This window comes from Melanostigma gelatinosum, assembly GCF_949748355.1.
Source record: "Melanostigma gelatinosum genome assembly, chromosome: 20".
NCBI classification, from domain to species: domain Eukaryota; kingdom Metazoa; phylum Chordata; class Actinopteri; order Perciformes; family Zoarcidae; genus Melanostigma; species Melanostigma gelatinosum.
In genome coordinates this window covers 2681281-2708235 of record NC_136653.1, presented here as the reverse complement: position 1 = coordinate 2708235, position 26955 = coordinate 2681281, and the positions used below count along the sequence as shown (strand labels likewise).

The 26955-nt window shown below is 42.4% G+C and overlaps 1 protein-coding gene across 4 annotated transcripts in view; it reads left to right on the top strand.

Moving 5' to 3' along the window:
- The first annotated feature begins 1796 nt into the window (after positions 1-1796).
- palmdb (palmdelphin b) overlaps positions 1797-26955 on the top strand; it is a 55779-nt gene continuing 30620 nt past the window's right edge. For 3 of the 4 annotated variants that reach the window (XR_013772907.1, XM_079291774.1, XM_079291772.1), the window contains exons 1-2: positions 1797-1916; positions 23974-24024. Coding sequence is in view for 2 of the 4 variants with exons in the window: in XM_079291774.1 (XP_079147900.1) it covers positions 23980-24024 (45 nt within the window). In the remaining 2 variants the exon portion in view is untranslated. Of the gene's footprint in view, positions 1917-23973; positions 24025-24721; positions 24777-26955 lie in introns of those variants that run through there. The other variant, XM_079291773.1, reaches the window with a different exon arrangement.

The following is a 26955-nucleotide window of genomic DNA, read 5'->3' as shown; positions in this document are numbered from 1 at the left end:
CATTTTCTTACAACAAAGTTGTATCAGACGCATTGCTTCTCCCTAACATGTATGGCTGTCTGACAACCTGATAGCTAATTGTGAATGCCTTACATTGTCATAGTATCAGTTGTAGCTGCATGTATCGTTGGCTTTTGATAACTGGAGTTGAGTCACAAAGAGAATGACATGCAGACAGACATATTTATGCCCATCCACACTTCACTGCTCACACTCTTTGAAGCTAAATATGGAGGAGTGGTACACTAATTGTATGTCAGCACTGGTGTCTGTGCACGTCCATCATGTGCATGGACAGCTGCACACACAGCAAATTCAGATAGAGACTTGCTAAGTGCTAACTTATCTGTTCATTTACAGTCTTGGTTATGGTAGTTATGTACTGATACCTTTTGGTCTATTTGTACCACACTTATGAAGCTCTAGCATCCTAAAAACACACAAGTGTTAAAACAACATACATACAGTATGTACAGGCCATTTGAAGCTGACTTCAACGTTCCCTGTTTTTGATTACTCATAGGGAGCTGTGGAGCAATATTTCTTTTGAATGGATCCCTGTTTTGTTTGTATTGTGCATGCGCATGTTTATTGCCACCAGACACACATTCGGATATGTTCTTCAGATAGTTTATGGCTCTCTGGAAACAGAGCACTGTCAAATACTACTCATAACCAGATAAATATGGGATGTATGGAAAGATTCTTACTGTATGTACAATTTCAAACGGAGGTCAAAGAGATGGTGACATGGTCCGGTAGTATTTACTACTCTACCAAGCGGGAGGGAGCAGGTGGGACCAGACTTTTACACATGACAATTCTGTGTCGGACAACGCTGTAGCAAACCCGGGAGAGAAAGGCTTCATTCAAATGAATTGCCACTTGGAATTCAGTGAAGTTTTGAAACAAACACATAGTTGGTCTTGTGCCGAGTCTGAAAACCATCCCCATTTACGATTTTGTGCACGATACATACACTCTCTGAATTTTTATCTGAGTGTTACAATTGTGAGTGAAAAATGTATGCTCCATATAGTACCCTCAAAAAGTCCTACAGTGGAATGAGGAGTAGTGTGCATGCCATGCACACTGTGGACACTGATACGTAAAGAAGTTGATTACATTGTTTGTAGGTTTGCACTTTACCTTTATGTACAGTTTGTGCATATGTGACGCCCACCAATGAATTGTCACGTGTGTTAACTAAATAGTTTTCATGTACAATGTATGTACATCTCAGCTTGTAGCCAGGAGTGGGCAGGGTGGCCCTATACTTTGCGTTATGACAGGAGAGTGATTTACGACCTTAACGCTCTTAAATGCCATTGTTTTCCTTATTCTAAGTAAGTAATTAAGGAGCTTGATTTTCAGTTGTGCCGTGTTCGTAAAGATGGCACCCAATGCAAGCTTTGTTCTTGATGTCGGTGTCACGTCCATCAAGAGTTTTGCTTTTGGCTACATGAACATTTCGGTTTTAGTATTTTGCTGTTGTGTTAAAATGTTTAGGTCAATAAACTAATTCTGCTGAGCGAAGCTAAACAAACAAGAGTGAAACTGCCCCGTTTCATTTGTTTCTCCTGTTTGCAGAACTATCATCTGTCTATTTGGTACATGTAGAACATACACATACATATTGAATGTCTGTGTGTGATGTGGAAAAATAGTTTGGCAGAGGTATTTCAGGCACATGACTGGGCTCTGTGACAGACTCACAGGGAGCAGATAAAGATAGAGAGAGGGGGAGAGAGGGAGAGGGAGGAGAGTCTTACCAGTCAGTCTGAATCTCTCTCAGCCTACACAATCTCCCAACACAACCTCAGGCTCAGTAATGTTGTAAAGGCTGCGAGTGTGAGCTCTACCTTCTTCACACGCTCTGCTATCACCTTCTCGAAGACGCACACAGCACACACCTGGTGAGTAGACTTCTGTGTTGCTGTTACTGTTTAATTTGCCTCAAGAAAAAAACATATATTTGAAGATGAAGACTTGTAAGGGTAGATGCTCTTGTCAGATGGAGATTACGATTTACAGAGATTACCACTGTGTTGTAGTTATACTGAGGTAACTTGTTGTTACAGGAGCTAAAATGAGCCACGAGGGTCTTTTGATTAGGTCATCTTTTAATTACTTTCAGCTATCAGCTGCTTGCAGCCTCCTAGCAGGGGTCTGGATTTGTCTAACAAGACTTTCACTCACACGGACAGACACACACTCAAACAGCAGCTACGGCTACAAAGTCACTACATGACATCTCGTCCTATTTTCATGCTCTCAAAAAAATCACATTTAAAACATAGAAATGAACATGTTTAAAACTGACAAGCTGCAAACTACATGCATTTTGGTGTAATTAATGTATGTACACATTCATACACTCCCACTTTACATGCTGATGTTCTGGGCTGCCTGCAGAAAGCCAGGCACCACGCGCCCTCTCCTTCCCACTCACTTCAGTACATGTGGTAGAGCTGGGTAGGGAGGACTCATTTTCACACCCCTGTCAAGATCTGAAAACCCTCTGCTGTTACCTTCATATGGACTAAGGTTGAGTGATATTTTGTAATACAGAAAGATATTCATTTTAGCTCCAGAGATTTAGTAGCATAATCCAGCAGTCCCTTAGTTAATGGAATAGCTAAACATTTAGCGAAATATGCTTTGTGTTACTCTAAGTGAGATGTTCAGATGGATATCAGCCTCATACGTGTGTGTTAAGTACAGAGCTGGAGTCAAGGCACTAGCTTAGTTTAGACTAAAATCACTGGGAAACACCTAGTCTGGCTCATTCACAAAACAGCCCTACCAATGGTTGTATTTGTTTAATCCGTACACAAATGTAAAGAATTTACAGAAATGTAAAAATAAAGGTTCATGATTTAAGGGGGAGTTCAGTGCTGGAACTGTTTCTTGGCACCAGCATTAAGCTTAAGAGAGAGAGAGATACTTTTCTCAGAAGTGGATCAAGAACAATCCAGAGCTAATAGGAAAGTGAATATTTGACATCCACACGTTGGCAACAAACAACTCCAAATGAATGCATGTAACTGCTGCATGTGTAAATAGGCAACTCTTTGCTAAAACTCCAGCAGTAAGCCATTTGAACTTCATGAGGTGATAATATGTCAGAGGCCAAAAACACATGATATGATATCTCATATAACTATTGGAAAGAAAGTGAATATGCATAGTTCCCACATCGTGTTTTGCTTAAAATTCTTGAGTAAATATAAAAAGTATTTAGTAGTAAGTCTGTGTTTGAAAAAAATCCATTGTGGCTCATGAAGTCAACATATTAGTGCCTCAGAAATTACTAAATTCAAGACACTTATGGAAAAGACGTTCAGATGGAATTAAATATGGTAACGCTGTTAAATGTTACTTTTATGTTAAATTTCTCCCACAATCGCTCGGTAGAGTCAGATATATATCCATCTGAAGTTGATAACACTAGGTGGACCACGGAGTGTTGTGAGCATTAATCAAAGGCAAATGTCACTTTGATAAATCGTTTTTTAGCAGACCATGCTGCAGACTCGTGAAGGTGTCTGCTGTTAGCCTGTGTGCTGTTTATCCACCAGAGATCAGATTAAGGGATTAGAAGTCAGGAGGACCTTGGCTAAATGGCTAGACAGACAGGAAGATATTGGGGTCATACCATTGGGATTGGTGTCTGGCATGGATCATGGACAGAGCACTGAGAGGTATTTTACTCCACTCTATAGGCAGAAGAACTTGATACAGGAGTACTATGATTAAGGAAGCTTTTAAATAAAGTGCCTCGAACCCCACTGTGGCGATCTACGGCCGGTTAGAGTATTTTCACAGAAGTAAGATACTCAGGTTAGGAGCAGTTTATTAAAACTCTGGAATACTGCCATGCTTTTGTTTGGTTCATCGTTAGTGAGAATCGTTGTTTGAACTTGAATGGCATAGATACAAGACCTCTAAAAAATCCAACATCTTACCTTCTCCAAAACTAACCTGGTAACCAAATACAAGCCAGAGAGACAGGTGTTGACATTTGTAGCTTCCTCTTTATGGAGTGTTATTATAGCCACTTTGTGGAGGATAAAAAGATGGAGCATACTGGGACTGACATCATTCATGCCATACTTCCGCTTGTTCCTTTTTTGTTTCCCATTGGCAAAAGTTGAGAATAGTACCTTTTACCTGGTACTTTATTCGAACCGATATTAGAATGTGGAGTCAAAACACTGCAGAGTACTGATTGGTTAGAAAGGATTGTCACTAGAATTGTAGTCTTGCATGACATGGGGAAATCCTGCACAATAATAGCCTTAGCTACAATCCAGTGTTCATCTTCTCAACCCAGATAAAAAAAAAAATAATTAAAAAAGGCTGCCAAACAAAAAAACTGTGGTCAATTGATGAAGTGCAGACATTCATCTGTTTGGTTGTTGATGAAAGGATCCTGAGGGAAAACCATAGACTGTATATAAGAAGTGGACATAGTCATCGTGACATCACCCATTGGTTTGTGGACTGATGTTTTGAAGCCTCAAGTTTGAGGATTTAGCTGTCTCCATCATGGAATTCCGCCGTCGCCATCTTTGCTTTTTTGCAACCGATGAACGTAAGTTACCATATTTGGAATGCGGAGGAGTGACGAAGTGACTCTGGTCGTGGCAGAGACCTGTTAATCACAGTAAGCCTGCCCTAAAGCATACTCCGCTTTATGGTCGATTTGACTCGAAATGGACCATAATTTATGAAATGAACATCATGCTGCAGTTTCAAGATACTTCCGCATTGGCTTCACTCGGCAGAACCGGAGGTTGCCGCCTGGGGAAAACATAGTTTGCGTTGCGTTGAAGATGACGTGACTGCAGTATCATGTGGCGTCACTATGACTATGACGTTGAGGGGGTACCATCTACAGTGCAAAATAATATTGAGACAAGTACCTGGTACAAAAAGAGTCAAGTCGAGGTGAATCGTACCATGTTGTGGAAATTCGGCAAAACAGGGTCCAGATTTGTGTTACATTGCTTTATGTTACTGGGAACTAAACCCAAACAAACCAAATACAAAAATACAACAAGTCAACTCTGAACCAAAGACAGCATTAGCTCATTCAGATGATATGACGTTTTCATGGTCCTGAGTAGGAGTGTAACGGTTCACAAAATTCACGGTTGGGTTCGGTACGATACAGTGGAGCCATGGTTCGGTACAGTAGAAAACTATAAATGCCAGAGAAATGTACTTGATTTTAAAATATATTTATTCATTACAACTAACATCAAGTTATTCTTTGACTTTGAACAATGATGGAACTATACCTGAGTGACCCATCTTCTGGGGAGTCTTCTTAGCAACACATCAGCATAAAAAACAAACTGCTCCTTAATGTTATGTAGTATTGTTACTTACATCTTGCAAAAGAGATTTTTAATCTCAATGGGACTACCTGGTTAAATAATTTTTATTCAAACGTATTCTGTTCGTCATGTGTACCGAACCGTGAGCCTCGTACCGAACGGTTCAATACGAATACCGTTACACCCCTAGTCCTGAGACAATCACGGTATGCAATGCATTCACTGTAACTAAACAATTCACTCAGTCAAAACACTTCCATGAAAGCATACATCTGACTGTTTTGCTCACCTAGGTTTGTTTTTGAGACAGCCACAGTGGCAGAGGGTGTTTTCTCACTACTGTTCACAGAGGGAATTAATAAGCCCATTTGAGCTTGTTGTGACACTTTGTTCTGCTTTTATAAGAGAAAACTGTAAATAATGAGTGATTTTGGGCATAATGGCTGGGGTTACAAATGTGGCAATTCAGAAAAAGAAAAAAACACTTTTGGCTTTACTCATGGTCAGACAATATGTCATACAGACTAGTTTGTTTCAATAATACTGGAACCTTTACTAACTCACTGCCTCTTTTTGTCATAGTTTTGTTTTTCACCCATATTCAGCCATTGTCATTACTACATTCTACCAAACATTTCTTTTGTCATTTACACTGGTTTCAAGCCATGCCTCTAAATATAGTGTATGTAACTGGCTGTTCACAGCCTGAATACTCATCGCTGTGCCAAACCATGAACTCAGCCTCTCAGTACATTGTTTTGAATGTAATGAGAGGCAGCTTTTCAAGGGGATGGGTGAGAAATGAAAGTCTACAAGCCAAGAAGCTTTGGAAACTGCCCAAACAGCATGTGCATGCCAGCGACTGTACTTCTGGCTAAATGGACCACCTTACCAGTGCTGTAAAGGCACCTACAGACTGGAGTTGGCTCACGTGGCTTTGTCCTCCATTAGTATGTTCCCATTGCCTTGAAATGGTGAATAGTAAATGGACTGTACTTGTTGGCGCTTTTCTAGTCTTCCAGCCACTCAAAGATATTTAACACTACATGAAGCGCTAGCGTAAATTCAGTCAGGAAGACTATACTCTTGCATGCCTAAGCCCGTAGTTTATTTCTCATACATCTGCCACTCAGGCATGGCAGATGGCAAGGCTTCATGGCAGATGTATGCACACTCATGCTTTCCTTGCTGTCATTGTTCGGGGCAGTTGATCATGATATCAGCTGGTCTGATCAGCTGGTCTCTTCTATCCAATAGCATAGAAGAGACCAATTACATCGTAGGCCTATCATCTTGCTGCCGACTCTTAAATATGATTGTCTCTCTACCTTCAGTACGTTCATGGTGCTGTTACGCAACCCTCCACCTCCCCATCTAATCTTACAGATTCATCATCTTGATCAACTCATCATTCTATCAGCACCACCACCATCAGTGTCTGAACTCCACGGGGGATTTATCTTGCTGCTGCTCAGGGCAGATGCCCCTCGATTACAAGTCGCTCTGTAGAGTCCAAGCGCCAAAGACTCTGAAGACTTTATCTTCACAAATCATTTGTTCACAAACAATTATCTTTTCTTACCCGACTTGTCTTTCCTGATTGAAATGTCATCATTCACCCATTGCCAACTGCAGGACTCTCTAATATTCATACTTTCATTCACACACCGTAGGCACAGGAGCAATTTGGGGTTAAGTGTCTTGCCCATGGACTCATCTACCACTGAGTCGTAGAGCCCCATTTATCATGGACACATCTACCACTGAGTCGTAGAGGCCCATTCATCATGGACTCTTCTCCCCTGTGTCCCTGTTCAAGCCAGGCATCAGTCTAGGTGAAAATTTCCAAGTTTTTCTGGCATAAAATAAAATAAACTTTGATTGAGAACACACCTCCAAACGCATTCAGATTATGTCTGAATCTAGTTGTTGACTGCAGTTAACACTTGGAATCATAGGTAGATTCAAGGTATGGATTTCTGACTGTTTAGCCAATGTGACAGACAGGTGTTGAAGGTATTCTTCCTACCACTGGCTCTTTTACAGGAGCAATGTGTAACCTGCTGCAAACACATGCGGAATCTCTGATGCACAGTGTCAGGTGTGTCCAGCTGTGAGCTAGGCAGGGCCTCTATTTTCAGCAGTGTGGGATCAGGCCTCCATAGTGTCAACAGGTGGACAGGCTAAGCAGCAGCATGACATTAAGTAGCTTCCCCTCCTTCCAGAGATTGTGCTCCATTTACCTTACTGTTCAGCCCAACACGTACGTACATAGATACACATTTCAAACTGTGGCTACACAGACAGTATCTTCTATTATTTGATATATTTCCTCTATTTTGGTTAAGCTCTCTCTGAGTGAGATGATGATAAAAATATGTGACACCAACCTTTTCCTTAAAAGCACACAGAGGAATGAAGGCTTGTGGAACTCATAAGCTAGACCAGGACCAAAGTGGGACAGCTCTCTGCTATATGCTGACGACATATGCTTTGTGATGTCCAAACCCTTGAGCATATGTTACTGTATGTGTCACGGGAGTTCAAGATCAGGACCCAATAGCAAGACCACATGAGACAGAATCCGGTACGACAGATTTTATCACTAATAAAGGACAGGAATGGCTGTGTGGAGCCCGTGGTCCGACACAGGAGGGCAGGTAGATCGATGGTGTGGTACCCGTGGATCGACACCGGAGGGCAGGCAGATCGACGGTGTGATTCCTGTGGATCGATGGTGTGATGTCCTGTGGATCGACACTGGAGGGCAGGCAAATCGACGGTGTGAAGTCCCTTGGAACACAACGGAGGGCACGGGGGATTCGCGGACCGGAGGAAGGCGCTCAAGGCAGAAGCGATACGGGGTTGAAGCGGGTGAAAGACGGTACGAACTGACAACCACAGACTGCAGGACCAGGGTTGATATAGTGCCAGGGGAATGATTAGTGGGATCTGAGTCTGGTGTGTCAGCCTGTGGGAGGTAATCAGCTGGAGTGTCCGCAGCTGTGCACTAATCAGGGGTGTGGCCATGGGAGGTGTCTGGAGGCAGAGGAAAAACACAGAGCACATGGCCCACAATAACAAACAGGGGAATGACAGAACACATGAGGAGAGGAGATCTGGGCCCGTTCCTCGTACGTGGCTAACTTAGTTAGCCGGATACTTTTCAGGATAAGATGACGTAGATCAGGCTTTTCGGTTCCACAAAGCAAGTTCGGCAAAATCACCATGGCAACACATCCATAAGCTTGAACCTGCTCCAGCGCAGGCTAAGTGAAGGTAGCTGGATAAACTGGTCACTCCCCCGGAAAAAATGGCAGCTCCTGTCATATACGCAGTGGTGTATAAAGTACTCAAAAGCCATACTTGAGTAAAAGTAAAGATACCTTACTGGAAAACTACTCCAGTAAAAGTAAAAAGTACTACTTGAGTAAAAGTCTTAAAGTATCTGATATTTATTGTACTTAAGTACAAAAGTACTTAAGTATCAAAAGTAATTTTCTGATATTAAATGTACATCATAACCTGAACATTAAATGAACATCATAACCTGTTCATTGAAAGTAAAAGTACAAGTAAATGCTGTTAGTAAAAAAGCAAAGTGTCAGAATTTTGAGAATGATGAAGTTTATTCTTTTAAGTGCTGTGGCACCATGACCAAGGACATGGAGCTGTGTTGAACATAATTGGGTTGGCTGTGATCCATCCAGGAGCAACAATGTTCAACATAATATATTGTACATAAGTATACTTTTGCATAGACTATGAACTGATCATCATAATTCTCCGAAAAGCAATATGACATATACACGAGATGATTGATGTCAGGCTATCTCGGTTCCTGCAAGGCTGATCCGCTCTCAAACAGTCTCGTTAATTCGAACCAGACGATCAGGATGATTGCGCGTGCTCGTCCCACTTCAAAAGGGGGAAGCGTCGATCACCGAAACCATGATTTTCTAACAGTACAATGTCCAATAAAGTCAAAGAAAGAGCCGCTTTTTACTCCGCTGACGAGCAGGAGATGATCATGAATGCATATGAGGATTTCAAGACCATAATCCTTTACTTAAAGTAACTGTGAGGAACGTCTAACTGAAACAGTCTCAATTTAATCCTGATCCTCTATATGACCCACATCAGTAAATTAAACCATCAGAGAGAAGATTCTTTATTTCTATATAGTTATTCTTAAAGCTTGTCATCGGTGACACCGGGATTCTGGTGAATTCACATGAAATCGTGTAGGTTCTCCAGAAACTCCTTCAGTTCAGACTCCAGAAGGGCCTCCAACAGAGACTAGTCCACCATGGAGAGACCCAGATCCGGCTTCACTGCCGTGGACAGACCAAGATCCGGCTTCACTGCCGTAGACAGCCCTGCAGCAGCATCTCCTCCGTCCAAGAGCTAAGCTTCACCTCGCTGCTCCGCCGGTCTAGAGGCCAACACCGACACCATGCTGCTGGAGGCCAAGGCCATTTTACTGGGGCAGCTGGAGAGAAGGGATGCACGGGAGAACCAGAACCAGGACTGAGCGGGGCAGAAGGTCAGACCCTGCTGCAGTAAAATAAAAGGTTTTCTTCAGGGAATCTGGTGTTTGGAAACACTACCACAGGGACATCCAAATTCAACACAAAATGAAAAGTAAATGTAGCAATACCACACTGTGAAAATATCCACTACAAGTAAAATCCCTCATAAGTTTTAGGTAAAGCATTATCTGCAAAGTGTTTTTAAAGTATCAAAAGTAAAAGTATTGATTATGCAGTAAAATGTGTTCCTATTATATCTGATGTTTCTGGATTATTTTTTACTGATATTATATTACTGCTGCATTAATGTGCATATATATATCCTGGCTGTTTTAATCTACACTAGTGCACAGTGGCGGGCCGTCAGGGCCTGCAAGGCCTTCTCTGCTGGCCTAAACAGAATCACAAAGCTAGATATTTAAAAAAAATTGTCTCATTGCACAGCTACTGTCTTCCTCAGTTGCTCTGCTTCCAGTGCAGCTTGTTTTAAGTAGAGCTTTTATCCAATCAGATCTCACCTCTGTGTCTCTAGGTAGAACAGAGCCAGAGGCCTGCAGACTCTCACCTGCAGCCAGTGCAGATTAAAGTAAATGGGGACGATATTGTTGATTGTCATAGTGTTCAACCAATCAGATCTTTAGTTTGACATGTTGGGCGTATTCTTTGACGTGTCAGAGCCTTCTAGCTGGCCTACAACTACGTGATTTAGCCTGATGTGTGTGTGGAGGATGAAACTCACCCCCCAGAGAAGGCCAGAGCACGTGTCTGGCTGCTTTGTACAGTCGACACGCTGCAATAAGAAATCTACCAAGACTGGTTTACAATTATAAGGAATTTAATTCCACTGATGCAAGTACGATTACAGTTAAACATTGGAGTACATACTCCTATGAAATATTACAATATTAACCCACTTTGGAAAAAAACTACCTCTGGTCCCATGAGACACAGCCGTCGCAGGAAACCACACGCTAAAAAGAGGCAGAAAAAACATTTCTAACTCCGCCCACATATTCGTTCGCGACTCCTCCCCTCCCGTCTATCTCAATTTCTATTGGCTAACTACTCTACGCACTTCTGTAAACGCCTATCTCCACCTCTCTCTCCCTGAGCAGCTAACAATTATATTCTTAATTATGAATTACACTTTTATTATATCTACTGAACATACCATTTTTTGCTCAAATTTCTTACATGTGGGACAATCCCAAAATCTGCTGCCTCTGTCGAGCAGACATTTTCAGCCCACAAACGCATTAAAACGTATTCAAGAAATACAAATACGGAGGCTCGACTGTCTTCGCATGATTCGAGAAGGACTTACTGGAACTAAAACGCACGGATGTACTGATCAACCGTGGGATTAAACTCTTTATTAACAAAGAAAGGAGGATGGACTTTGTCTTTAAATAGTGAACAGCAGCTCTGGTAAGTTAAATGCGTTTGTTTTTACATCTGCAGTAGCTTTAATATGCTTGTTTATATGTTATTATTTGTACAACTTGTATTTATGAAGATTTTTGTTTGGTTTAATATGTGATAGGAACCATTGTTGCATCCATTGTTGCTCTCTGGGGACATATTTAGCCGCTGCCAACTTGGCAACTCTCTCGCTAAATCTGGAGACTTTCCAAACCCTCATGGCGACTTGTTTTGTCAAAAGCTACGCGTGACAAATCTAGCGACTTGTTCTGGTGTTATTGGAGACTTTTCTGGTGTTTTGACGTTAAAGCACGTTCTGCACTGTCGTGTGAACGAGCAGCGCATGCCGTAGTCAATGCGTGACATATTATTGTATTTGATGACCGCCATCCTTCACACAGAGGTTCTGGCTGCACTTACAACTTCACGTCCCCAAACTCCATCCCATCCCTATGGTCCTGTCGCACCCGAACTTCCTCGTTACGTCACCACAACAAACAACACGTGAATCTGTCCAATCTCTGTCCCCTTCCTCAGTCCTCACAGCCTATCACAAAGCAACGTCACCTGAAACTGGCTTTGCTCAACACTCGCTCACTCAACAATAAAAGCCTCATTCTGAATGAATTCATAACGGACAATAACCTTGATTTCCTCTGCCTCACTGAAACATGGCATAAACCCCTGGACTACTTCTCACTAAACCAGACCACTCCCACAGGATTCATATACATTGACAAACCTCGTCCTGAGGGGCGGGGAGGTGGTGTTGCTGCTGTTTACAGGAAGGACATTAAAACAACCACCATTCCCATTCCTGCCATTCATTCTTTTGACATTCTTTTGACGGGCTGTGACGCTCTCGTCACAGCCCGGTCCACCGACTACTCACACCTCATACAGTCTGGCTCCTCTAACCCAAAGGCTCTCTTCTCCACAATAAACAAGCTTCTCAAACCCAAGGACAACACCTCCACATCCTTCACAGTGAACAAATGCAACTCTTTTCTTTCATTTTTCCAAACAAAAATTGACACCATTTATGTGAACAAATGGTGTCAATTTGTTCACGTAAATTGACACCTGAACACCTCCCCCGCCCTTTCCAACTCTCCACCTGCCGCCCCCTTCTCCACCCCTCAGCCCCTTTTTCAGTTCTCCCTTGTGTCCCCATTGGAGCGGCCTAACTTCACAACAGGAATGAGAAGCTCCACCTGCATCCTGGATCCCATCCCATCTAATCTGGTCAAGGACTGTCTCCCAGCCATCTCACCAGTCATCACAGTCATCATCAACTCCTCCCTCAGCTCCGGTTCAGTCCCCGACACACTTAAACTGGCTGCTGTTACCCCCATTCTCAAAAAACCTGGACTTGACCCTGACACCATGAGCAATTTCCGTCCCATTTCCAATCTTCCCTTTCTGTCAAAAATATTGGAATGCGTTGTCGCCACACAACTCAAAGCCCACCTCATCTCCAACGATCTGTTCGAGTCATTTCAAACCGGCTCACAGCACAGCACTGAAACAGCCCTCCTCAAAGTCACCAACGACCTCCTCCTCTTCTCAGACGCTGGTCACCTCAACATTCTCATCCTACTCGACCTCACTGGAGCTTTTGACACCATCAACCACAACATCCTTCTCTCCCGCCTCGAATCCTCCCTCAACATCACTGGAACTGCTCTCTCCTGGATTAAATCACATCTTACAAACAGACAACAGTTCATCAGCATCAACAACTGCACCTCCTCCACTGCTCCTCTGTCCCAATGCTTCCCCCAGGGTTCGGTGCTTGGTCCCCTTCTGTTCATCCTCAACTTGCTCCCTCTCGGTAACATCATACGTCAACATCGTCTTCACTTTCACTGCTACACCGATGATGTCCAGCTCTACATCTCCACAAAAGCCGTTTCCACTGCTACTCACTCCACTCTCACCAACTGCCTCACTGACATTAAATCATGGATGCAAATCAACTTCCTCAAACTCAACTGTGATAAATCTGACATGATCATCATCGGTCCCAAATCCCTCACTAAAACCGGTCACAACGGCTCCCCGTCCCACAACGGATCGAATACAAAATCCTTCTCCTCACTCATAACCCTAACCCTAGCCAAAGACAATGATGGTGCACTTCTACACAGCCATCATTGAGTCCATCCTCTGCTCCTCCATCACGGTCTGGTACGCTGCAGCCACTACCAAGGACAAGGGCAGACTGCAGCGCATCATTCGCTCTGCCGAGAGGGTGATTGGCTGCAATCTGCCGTCCCTCCAGGACTTGTTCGATTCAAGGACCCTGAAGCGAGCAAGAAAGATTGTAGCTGACCCCTCTCACCCTGGACAAAAACTGTTTGTGCCCCTTCCATCTGGCAGGAGGCTGCGGTCCATCAGGACCAAGACCTCACGCCACATGAACAGCTTCTTCCCATCCGCAGTCGGGCTTATTAACAGAGCCCGGGACCCCCACTGACTGTCATCCCCAGGACAAATTCCCACCGGTCACTCCCCTGCATCCCTTCTATTACACTTGACACCTTTACACTACACTTACATCTCACTTGTTTATAGTCCTGTCATCTGTTCATTTGTGCACTTCATTTTATATTTCACTTTATTTTATATTTAATTTATTTTATATCTCTTGTAAATTTTAATATGTTTCTACTTGCACTGATTGTACCGCGGTACCAGTACGTTAAAAACAATACGATTCTGCATATTTTTAGTATCGATACTTTATTAAAATAGCGCGCGATCAGAGCGCACTCGCAGCTCCGCTCCCTGTCATGCTGCCTGCAGGAATTGAGTGCAAGGGGGCGGGGCTGCCCAGCACGCTCACACAGCAGCAAGCAGCGCGCGCACTCACAGCAAGTAATCACAGGGGCTCCTGCACATGGCGAGTGCAGGAGCTTTTCCCGACCGTCCTCTGCTTGTTGAAAAACAAGATGCCAGAAGTAGCATCTGGAAATACTTTGGCTACATTGCAGACAGTGAAGGAAAGCCCACTGACCTACAGAGACCCGTTTGCAAAAAGTGTTTCAAAGCCACACAAACAAAGTGAGGCAACACGTCTAACATGGCAAAGCACCTTTCAGACAGACACCCCGAACTTTTCAAAGAGTTCAAAGAACGACAGGTAAGCAAATGTGATTATAAACACGAACACCCCCAAGGTCACCTATATACAGCTAACACGAGTAGCCTAGTTTGACAACAAGCCTATATGATCATGAGGTCACAATGCACACAAACATGTACTAAATGAAACACAATTGATGCAAAATGGCTCCATGCTGGTGGAGCCTGAGGGTGGATCTTGAGCTAATTATTTTTATTTTTAGTTCAGGAAAAATAATTATTCCATGAATTAAGATAAAATATGAAGTGAAAATATCAAACTCACTATGCAAGTAAATTAAGCATTTAGTGCATGCGTTGGACAGAAAATATGATATGCCAGGGAGAAATTATTTCATGAACAATGAAATTCCACAGATCTACAATGAGACCAATCAGGTTATTCAAGCTCAACTTCAATGGCAGCCTTGTTTTGCTCTCACCACTGACCTCTGGACAAGCAGGGCAGTTGATGCCTACATGGCACTCACAATCCAGTACGTAACAGAAACCTGGGAAATGCAGTCCTGGTGTTTAGGATGTACTCCTTTGTATTCAGACCATACTGCAGATTCTATCCATGAAGCACTGGTGTGTGAAAAATGGGGATTGTGCATGTCAAAAATGGCTGGTATAACTACTGACAATGCCTCTAACAACAAAAAGGCATTTGAAAATTACACTCGGATACCCTGTTTTGGGCATAATCTACATTTGGCAGTGGGCAAGGCTTTAGGCCTCGACAACATTAAAACAAGCTTGTCCAGGCTTCAGACAACCTTGTCTGCATTTTCCAGGTCAAATTAAATGCAAAGGAGCCTGAAAGACAAACAGAAGATCTTCAATGTTCCTTTGCAAAAGCTCATTCATGATGAGCCCACCCGGTGGAATTCCACCTTTGAGATGGTGGACCGATTCTGTCAACAGCAACAAGCTGTCTGTGCTGTTTTGGCAGAAAACAGAAAGAAGTGGCATCTGATGCTAAAAGATTCTGATGTGGCAAATTTAGAGACTGTTCGAGAGATACTTGACCCGATAAGTGACCTAACTGATGCGCTCAGTGGAGAAAAGGTACCCACACTGTCTTCTGTGCTGCCTCTGAAATGGAAGTTATTTTCCTGTCTGGAGAAGAGGGATGCAGAACGCGTCATTGCAGGTGACATGAAAGACCAAATAAAATCAGACTTTGCCTCAAGATATGAAGACACAAAGCTGAACATTGCCCTTAATACAGCAACATATCTGGATCCTAGGTTCAAGGACACTTTTGTTGCAATGGAGGAAGAAGTGAAGGAAGATCTTTTGCAAAAACATCATGAAGCCTCAGTACAGCCAGTGGAGCAGGTCCGAACAGGAGAGCAGCATCAGCAGCAAGAGGAAGGTCAAGGAGGGACAAAAAAAAGGAAAACTGATCTAAAAAGTCTGCTGTCAACCATCAAATCTGAAAAGAAGGGGTCAGAAGAGGGCCAGGCTAGTGACCCCTTGCAACCAGCTGACCAACTGAAAAGTGAATTCCTGCAGTACAAACACATGAAAGAAATAAGTGCCACTGAAGATCCTTTGACCTGGTGGAAGACCCACTCAGCCACTCTGCCAAATCGTGCTTGTTTTGCCAGACAGTACTTGTCCATTCCTGCCACAAGCTGTGCATCAGAAAGAGTGTTGAGCACATCAGGCATTATCTGCAGTCCTTGGCGTTCCAGGCTGAGTGAAGAGCATGTTGACAGGCAAAGAACCTTCAACTGGCAAAAGAACTGTCCAGAAAATGAGACAATGCACATTATCGTCAGAAAGGTTACATTTTCCATGTGCATGACTATTGTCAGCAAGTCCAACTTCTTTTTTTATTTTTTATTTTTTTAGAACATGTTCAGTAGCTAACTAGTCCATCACAAAATACATTTCAGTTCATTTACTGTGTTAGTGTTGCTTTTAGTGTGTAAATAGTTTGAGAAGTGTGTAAATAGTTGTAATAAGTGCATAAACAAGTGCAATCGTTGCAAGTTGCAACAAGTGTGAATATTCACAATTCTGCCAGACAGCATAGACTGGCTGTCTCGTTGTTGGCCAGAGTGTAATGGCGTGTGTGTATTGGTGTATAGTATGTGGTGGCATGTTTTTCATTGTTTTTCAATAAAAGGGAGAAATTGCCCTTTAATTATGTGTCCATCTTTAATGTACCCATCCCACATAGATTTAGTTTTTTTTCACCTCAAACGCACATCTGTAAAATTATGTAACTCTACAATTGCTCATAGTTATGGAAGGAACTATGTCGTCATCTGGTCAGATACGGACAATAGGCCTACATAGCCGTGTATAATCAATGCTATGATGGCACCATGTAGTTTTCATTAATATCTTGCTGTAGGCTAATACTAATATTAATGCCATTTGTTAAGTGTTCAAAAAGCTGGGCAGGAACAAGCTGGTAAAAGAGGGAACCGTACAGACGTTTTATTTATTACTATTATATTTAACTATACCAGTATCGTATTTGTGGTATTGTATCGAATTCTGGTATCGTATCGTAAGTATCGGTATCGTGATACTTATGGCAGGTATTGTATCGAAGTCATAATTTTGGTGTCGTGACAACCCTACACACAATATAACAAAAGAGATGACAACAATAAGGAACAGCACAAAAACATACATAACGAGCTTAAGTTGAAAGCAGTTTTGAATACCGTACTTTCCGGACTATAAGCCGCTACTTTTTACCCCACGCTTTGAGGCGTCGGCTTATAGTCCGGTGCGCTTTATATACGGATTTTTCCGTAGCTTTTCTCTGCCACAACAACAACCGCAACTTCCGGTTCCGGTCTAACAGCAGCAAGCCAGTTAGCCGTAAATGCTATTCAGAGCTATGAGCAGAGAAGATCAGCTTTTTCTCAAGTCTGCCAGTGGATCCTAATAGCCCGGAACAGTGTGAAAGAATCCACCTTCACCAACGGGTTCTGAAAGTCTGGGATAGTACGAGATTAAGGGGACAGCGCAATGAGGACGACAACGCAAGCTCAGGGGCGGATTTGCCCCGGTTCATGATGTGGTGTGTTCAAGGACCCAAATGCAGACTCGCTTTTTCCAGTTTTTTTTTCCAGTTCTACAAAACTTGTTCTACAAAACTTGTTCTACAAAACTTGTTCTACAAAACTTGTTCAAGAGTTTTTTTGTGTGCGTGTTTTTGAGTGAGAGAAATAAATGTTTTGTATGATCTTAGTTCATGTATAATTGTGTTTACAATGGCTGGTATGATGATGTTGCGCGGACTTTTTTTTCGGACTTTTATTTTAATATGTCTGGACTATTTCCGGTGATCATATCATAAGATCATATTTGGAAGATATCTAGAAGATTTGCCACAATTGTGGCCAACAATCGACGAACTATGATCGCTGTATGGCGCCGTCTCACCACGGAGCATATGGGGGATGAATACATAACACACCTGTATTTGCACTGGGCGGAGCCGATCGCACACGGCGGATGAATGCATGCTCGTGATTTGACCCCGGACGGATAAAAGCGTGTCCAGCCACTGTGAGTTTCATTCATTCCACACATCTCGCCTCGCTCGCCATGGAGAAAACCGGTACACGAAGAAATGCGTATGATGCTGCTTTTAAGTTAAAAGCGATCCGCCTGGCTGTCGAAGAAGGAAATAGAGCTTCTGCACATTCGCTCGGCGTCAATGAATCGATGGTGAGACGCTGGAGACGCCAGGCCGAAGAACTGAGCTGCTGCAAAAAGACGACGAAAGCCTTCAGAGGCAGGAAAAGCAGGTGGCCTGATCTTGAAAACACTCTTGAGGATTGGGTGAACACACAGAGAGCAGACGGTCGAGGTGTTTCCACCGTGCAAATCCGACTGAAGGCTAAAGCCGTCACCACCGAAAAGAACATTTGAGATTTCAGAGGTGGACCGTCTTGGTGTTTCAGATTCATGCAACGAAAGGGCCTGTCGATTAGAACACGGACGACCGCTGGTCAGCAACTCCCTCCCGACTTCAAGGAAAAAATGACAAACTTCAGCGAATACACGCAAAGACATATAACCGAAAATTCCATTGGACCAGACGACATCACGTGTGTTCTGGGCTGCACAGCATCCGGACAAAAGCTTCCACCCATGGTGATTTTTAAGCGGATGACAATGCCGAAAGAAAAATTCCCGAAAGGAATCGCCGTGAAAGTGAACAAGAAAGGGTGGATGATAGAAAGCGTAATGAAGGAATGGCTGACGGAATGCTACACGAAGCGAACAGGGGGATTTTTTCACAGAAAAACGACATTGCTAGTTTTGGACAGCATGAGAGCCCACATAACGGATTCTGTTAAAGCAGCCATCAAGACGACAAACTCTATTCTAGCTGTGATTCCTGGGGGCACAACAAAGTATTTGCAGCCCCTTGACATTAGTGTGAACCGTTCATTTAAGGTGGCACTCCGAGTTCAGTGGGAGGCTTGGATGACTGACGGAGAGAAATCCTTCACAAAAAGTGAAAAGGACAATATCAATTTAACAGCTGGTTCACTTTTGCCATAATCTTATATTTAATTATTTTAATAGTCGATTGTAGAATAATGAGCTCCCACATCATACAAATACATTGTGCATTTGCACATCCCAACCAGCTACTGATTTGAGACAGAGGCTGCCATTATTCCACCACAGCTTCAAGCATTACAATGACCTTGACAAAGAAATGTTTAAAATGCCAAGCATAGCACCACCTTTTAGTTGAACCCATGTATGCCCTCTGATATACTGAGGAAACAGACAGCGAATATGGCAGGATGACATTTAGCCGGCTCAGGTGCTACTAGCAGTGTGAACATCAGCACCACACATTGCTGCTTATCTGTCACTGAGGATCATGTTTCCTCCTACAGTATTTTCAGCAGCAGGCCATTTCCCTTCCAGTCAGCTGATCTATGCAGAGCTAAATCCCCTATCAGTGATAACCATAGTTTGGTAGAGATATGAGACGTTGCTTTTCCAGTGTGTAATCAGCCTGCAGTTTCTCTGGGTTTTTGTACAACTTTTCATTTAAATCTTGGAAAGTGCAACTATCTTATCGTGGCAACAGGTAACTTTTAAAATGTCAGACTTTTTTTTCAACTTTTCAAATGTATGTTTTTTGGGCTTCCAGCATAAGCAAAGTTAGCGTTGTTTAGATTATCAAATAGACCATGAATCATAAATTTATTCCAGAAACGTTTGTCTCTGGCTGGTCCTGGGCCCTGGTACTACGAAGAAGGATTTGGGGTTAAGGAGGTAAGTTCGTGGTTAACTCTGGGTTTTCAGTACTAAAACGGGGTAGATCACCATAGTAACTGAGGCTGAACACCTAAACTGCTAATGTTGAAGATAAGAGATCTACTTGTATAAAAGTAGGCCTACCGCCGACTGACCAATCAAAGCTAGGTACGTGGGTCGTTAGATAATATTACACAAATATGAACAAGTGAAAGTCATAATCCAGACTAAAAGCAACACAGTTCAAACTGACTGTTAGAAAAATTCACTCGAGGCCAATGTAACAATCATTAAATAGGACATTTATTCTTGCAAGAAGGAACAGAGTTGAAACGCATACAAAATATATGGATCAAGGCTGCTCAGAGGTTTGTCTCTGAGTCTCTGTCATACTGCTAAACACAAGCAGTGTGGTGGTACAGGGTAATTTACGCACAAAGGATAACATACACATGTGGCATTTCACACAGCGTAATATTCACAAAACCTGAAACAACACTAACAGTTTGTTCTAGTACAAATGTCATTCTATGAAATCAGGAAGTCTTGGTTGCAAATCAGCTCTGTTTAAGTATTGACGTCTTCTACAGTTTTATTATCTATTATTTTGGACAAACATCTGGTAGCACCCAAGAGGAAAGATATCCAAGACTCTTGGTGTCAGAGCAAGTTCACACAACCAGACATGCGAGGACACAGGCCATGAGGACATAAGTCTTTGTAAGTCAACATGCTTCTTTAGTCATTCGATTTTTCCAACACTGACAAATGCAGAAAGGACAGCTGGCAAGAGGATCATAAGAAAGGGCTGTACGAAATAGTTAACCTCAACATTCAAATCGGATAAAGATTAACCTACACTTAAATTATTAGTCCTATTAGTATTTTACTTCTTTTAGAATGAGACTCCAGTTGTGGTTCCATAGGATTGTTTTTTTCCCAATAACTCCAGAAGGTTGTCAAGTCGAAATATCAAATCGGATTGAAAAAAGATAGATTTCCAAATTTCACAACTTGTTTTTATTTAAGAAAATATTCTGCTACAATCAATATATATTTCATTTCAAAGTTTTCACTGAGATAAAACAACAACAACAATTCACGGTTTGGTTACATCTAAATACTAAAAAAGTCGCCATGAGGGTTTGGAAAGTCGCCAGATTTAGCGTGCAAGTTGCCAACACTGCCACCGGCTAAATATGTCCCCAGAGCAACATTGGACGTAACAATGGTTTCTATCACATACAAATCACATACCAAACAAAAATCCATCGTCATAAAAACAAGTAATACAAGTGTACAAATAATAATATATAAACAAGCATATTAAAGCTACTGCAGATGTAAAAACAAACGCATTTAACTTACCAGAGCTGCTGTTCACTATTTAAAGACAAAGTCCATCCTCCTTTCTTTGTTAATAAAGAGTTTAATCTCACGGTTGTTCAGTAGATCCATGCGTTTTAGTTTCAGTAAGAAGTCCTTCTCTATTCATGGACGCCAGTGAAGACAGTCGAGTCTCCCAGTTGTATTTATTAAATACGTTTTAATGCACTTGAGGGCTGAAAATGTCTGCTCCACAGAGGCAGCAGATATTGGGATTGTCACCGGCCAACATGTCAGCCTAGCCCCACTGACTAATCACGTATGGCTAGGCCAGCTAGCAGCTCTGGCATGTCAAAGCATACGCCCAACATGTCAAACTAAAGATCTGATTGGTTGAACACTATGACTATCAACAATATCGTCCCCATTCACTTAAACTGCAAACTTGTGAGTCTGCAGGCCTCGGGCCTCTCTTCTTACCTAGAGACACAGAGGTGAGATCTGATTGGATAAAAGCTCTACTTAAAACAAGCTGCACTGGAAGCAGAGCAACTGAAGAAGACAGGAGGCGTGCAATGAGAAAATAAGATCATGGGAAAAACATTTTTATAAATTATAATACATGTAGTGTATTTAAGAAAAAATATTAAATTATAAAATAGCTATAACTTTGTGATTCTGTTTAGGCCAGCAGAGAAGGCCTTGCAGGCCCTGATGGCCCACCACTGAGGTACACACACTGGAACAAGGCAATTACCAGTGTCCTTGGGTTATGTGAATGATGCTTCATATTCATTAATATCCTTAATGTAACATGCACATGAATTACTGCATTTTGACCTGCATCTTTTTTTGACCGGTCAATATTTTTACGAACATGATGGCAGAGTAAAGAGCAGGGTTTTCCGACCATTAGAAGACTTGGCTATGTGCAGACATGATTCATTCTTGTTAACAGAGCTTGAGAGGGTTTTAAAGGGTGTACTTTATCATGATATCATATTATCTTCATATCAGTGGCTTAAATGGTCTTAAAATGACAATAATATTGTTTATCGCAATTATTTCAACAAAATTAGTTCCTGTGACAGGCTTAACTGCATTCAGATGTTTTTTGACAGAAATAACATTTACAACATACAGTGAAGCCAAATATATAGCTGCATATATAATAGCAAATGTAATAGCCACAGTTACAAAAATTAGCACACGTTCGAGTTGATACTCTTTGCCTGAGTTGTGAGTTGTCTGCCAAGGACTCCAGATTTTACTTTAAGTCAATATCATTTAGCCAGACATTGCTTTTTCATAAACTCCTAACTCGTGTGTCTGTCAGGGCGCCGCCATCAAGAAGGAGAGACAGAACACCAACACAGTCATGTTACATTCCTTGCAGTCATTGTGCCATTCCTTATAGGCCTCAATGAATCATCCAACCCTAACCCTCACCATAGCAGGTCAAACCTGGCGTAAAAGGATTTACAGAAAAAAATGTCATGTCACAGAAACCCTTCAGAGTGAATCTTTTTGGATGTTATTATCATACTGTCGTACATGTTTGTGATGTGTCGGTTCCTTTGTTCCAGTGCTCTGCACAAAGTTGTTGTGCGGCAGGACAGCCTACAGGCCGCCTGTAGTTAATTCCCCTTTACTTTCAGGTTCATGTAATGTACCCAAATTCACAAAAAATATGTAGGATTCTTCCTACAGACGTTCTTGTAATCATAAATCACAACATCTGCTGACACAAGTTAATGTTTCAGCAAATTGTTCATTTTTGTTAGCCATTGTCGCTGACTGTTACCCTCCGTCAAATCCCATTAGGGAGTTGCACTTCCTACACAGTAGTTACTATGGACAACTTACTATAATTATAAAACAAACAGACTGTTGATGATGGCACCAGAAATCAGCAGATCAGGAGGATGAAGATTGGGGAGGGAGGCAGTACATTTGGGATTATTTTATCTGGGATTATCCCTTTTTGAAAATATGGGAATATGTATTTGCGGGAAATCGAGGAAGGCATAGCTAGATAGCTAACTCTAGAAGGTAGTGTTGTAACTGAGCAGTGCTCTAGTTATTGTATAGTGTTAGGGGAGGGTTTATGCTCCACTGCGTCATCGAGCCATGATTCCAGACCCACCGAACAAATCCTCAACACAAAAATGGTGAAAAACTGTTTAACGGTCAAACTCTATATGTTTTAAGTAGGGCTGGGCAAGTTAACACATTAATTCATTAACGCCAACAATTATTTTATCGTGCAGTAACGCAGTTTTTTAAATTATTAAGCGGACATTTTTAACACAAGAACCGGGCAGCTAGCGGTGAACAGCTGTGTTTGTGTGGCGTCTCTTCCTTCTCTTCCTGCTTGATGTCTTTTAGAGTTTTTTAAGTTTTTTGTTTGGAATATGTATAATAAGAATATCATTTAGTTATCGCTACCGAGAATTTAACAAACTTTTAAAAAACATGACGTAGATAGGTTTGCAGTTTTCAAGGTGTATATTTCAAATATATAAACACAAATATATAAACACCGGCTGAATATCTATTAGAATCATTAGCACTGTATTTTAACTGCTACTGTGTAAAGGGAATACTGCTGTGCTCAATACACTACTTTTGAATTCATTATTGAATTTTGCGCATAACAATGCGATTAACCGCAGAAAGTCATGCGATTAATCGCGATTAAAAATTTTAATCGTTGCCTAGCACTAGTTTTAAGCAATCATTTTTGTATTGAGTTTTGCAGTGACAAGAATGGGTGTAATTTGAAACCCCCCTTTAGGCTCAACCTAAAGGCTATGAATGAAAGGTCTTGAAAAGTCTAGATTGTCACTACTAAGGTTGGAGCCTTGAATCAATTTGAAATAATATTTTGATTTGTATTGGCCTCTCACTTCCTCCTCCTCCCAGTTCATTCACTGTTATGTAATCTGTCTGTCTCGTAGGCCATCATGGAGGAGGCTGACCTGCTGAGGGAGAGGCTCCAGGCCATCACGGTAAGTATCCATCCTGTGCTCCTGGTAGTAATAAGGGAAAGCTAGGACGTAGTCTCTGTGTCACATGTTGAGAGCTGCTTTGCTGACTTACATCCACACTAATATCTCCGTCCACACGGCGTTTCAGCATCGTTTTCGAAATGATCTCCATCCATACTAACTCGCCTGAAAACGAATAGCACGTGACTATTCACGTACACTGGGCATGCGGGTGGGTGCCGGTGTAAACAGGAAGTAGATTGGTAGCTTAGTTTAAAAAAATACGACAGAGTAATAAAGTAGTCTTTAATAATGAAAGGTTATGTTTGATACTTAAGATCTTCCTCTGTAAACTCAAGTTTTAAAAGTTTTATTTTTCAGCCTTAGTTACAACGCTGTTTTCTTGCTCTATCTCTCTCACACATTTTTACTTAAAAATGAACACTTACACATAAAGGTTTACTAGATTATGGGTCCATAAATGTGGTCAACACACGTCTCTCACTCGTTTCCTCGGTTTCGTTGTCTGTTCTTACTCATACCTCTGCTGGTGGCTGAAGTCTCTGTCCTACTGGAGAGCAGTTCATGTTTTGTTCCTTTATAGTTTACGTGTGTGCACTTCACAAAATAAGCATCATTAAGAAAAGGAAAGTCCTCCGTTTTGTGTCCATGACCCGCTGCAAACCGTGACTTCAGATGTCCACTCCGTAGGGCTGGTAACGCCGCTCACTAATGACTCCTCCTGGACAACAGCTGCTAGTAAAGACAACAAGGTCAGCAACACCTGTAATCAGTTGTCCATGTTGAATTAACCTGGTAGTCGATCGATAACCAAGGCTGTTATTTGTGATTTTCCAGGAAAGGGTCATGTGATAGGGGCGTGACGAATCATGGAAGGACAGGTCGTGACTGCTAAGAACCAATCAAGTAGCAAACGCGGGTGTGGGCGTCATCGTTTCCAAACGTATGCGTTTACGACACGAAGAGGCAACCCCGGAGTTTTAAAACTTATCCGTCCTCGGGAGCATTTCCAAACTTATCCGTTTTCGGTGCTCGAAAACTCCGGCGTACTGTGGACGCTCAGAGTAAATGTAGCAAAATATATCCGTTTTCAAATGGAGACGTAGTAGTGTCGACATATTTTTGGGATTTTCTTTCTTATTAGGTGGGGAACAACTAACAATCAACTTTGAGGCCCAATTCTAATTCGCCGCCTCCACCCTCCCACTTTGTGACGGAGTAAACTCTGTTTGAATTACATATATGATGTAAGTAAATTTTACAAGATCATTTTGGAAGTCAAGAAAGTGCAGTATCATTACGTTTTGCGTGACACCGATCAGTGAACTACATCTCTTGTCTCATACAATGCACAACGTCACCAACACCAACACCAACATGACCGATAGCTGGGCCTTCTAGCTAGCTAGGAAACTTAGCAATATCCATGCACAAATGTAAAGTTATCTCACCTGCGCGAGACCATTTGTTGGTGTGAGTACATCCCAGTACGAAGCACACACGTATCGTAACGCAGTGCACGTCAAAATTTGTTGACGTGCAACATTTTCTTTCAAATTGGCAATCATCACATGTGTAATTTGTGGCACAATTCAAAACAGGATAAAAAAATGATTTGTCCCTTGCCACTGACTACCGTACATGTTTTTCTGAAATGAGCTCCCATGGTGATCAATGGGAAAGGGCAGGACTTGGCCTCTCTATTGGGCCTGAATGTCCACAGAATCCATAGTGGTTACGCTAAAGGTAGAATCAGAGCACATTTGTTCAAATTGGTCTGATTTGTGTCCACATAAGCCATTTGATGCGATCAGATGACCACGTCCAGGTAATTTGTGTGGGTTCCTCCTTTTAAAGGATGTGCACACATGGTCCCTCGATATTATTAGTGGGCCGGAGTCCTGGGCCTTTTGTACCTTCTCAGCCACGGAGTTGTTCTCAAAGTGTGATTGTGTTCAGTTCATCTTGGGATCTGAATCTGTGCTGCCTAGATACTCTAATGCTGCGTTCACACCGGTCGCGTTGATTTTTTGACGCGCGTCGAGATTACATACAAAGTCTATGCACAGACGCGATGAGACTGGCGCGCCTCGATTTTGCGATCCCGCGGCGCGTTGGACGCGTTATTGCAGTGCGGTGGACGCGGTGGACGCGTTGGACGCCGCAAAATCGCCAACGCGCGAGTTGAAATTTTTCAACTTCAGCGACATAATCGCGTGACGCTGTGGCGCGATAGCCTATCAGCGTTGAGTTGCTCCCCCTGTCGTCACTGGCTTCCTGCCGTTGTTGAATCAGGAAATAAATCCTGTCGCCGTCTGTGTTCACCCAGAGCGCTACGATACCTCATATCAATAGAGACCGGACCAAACTATGTGTATGCATGTGTGTGTGTAAACCATACGGTACAAACAATAAATAGACGCTGCCGTATTTACGTCTACGTGACGTTATTGAGTGCTGGTGGAGCTGCTACGATGTTAGCATAGCCTAGCACCGATCCATCAGAGCTCCATTGAGAAGACCAGTAACCTACAAATCGGTATCATTCCGTAGTTATTTCGGAGTCCCTTTTTGTCGGAGAAGACAAGTACAAATCGGCATCATTACGTAGTTATTTCGGAGTCCCTTTTTGTCGGTTTATTGCCGTTGAATCACAGCCAAATCAGTTTATTTTGTGTTCCTACAGCTGTAGTAAACAGCGACCGGTGGCTTGCTAGACACAGTGAATACAGCTCGATACAATCCACGGAGCTCCTCTGAACAATATTATGAACCAGACATGACGCGGCGCGTTGGACGCTTTTTTGCAGTGCGTTGGACGCTTTTTTGCAGTGCGTCAAAAAATCAACGCGACCGGTGTGAACGCAGCATAACTCAGCCATTATTTAAACTCCAGTCAGCTTCCCAGACATATGTGGGTTAGGGTCATAT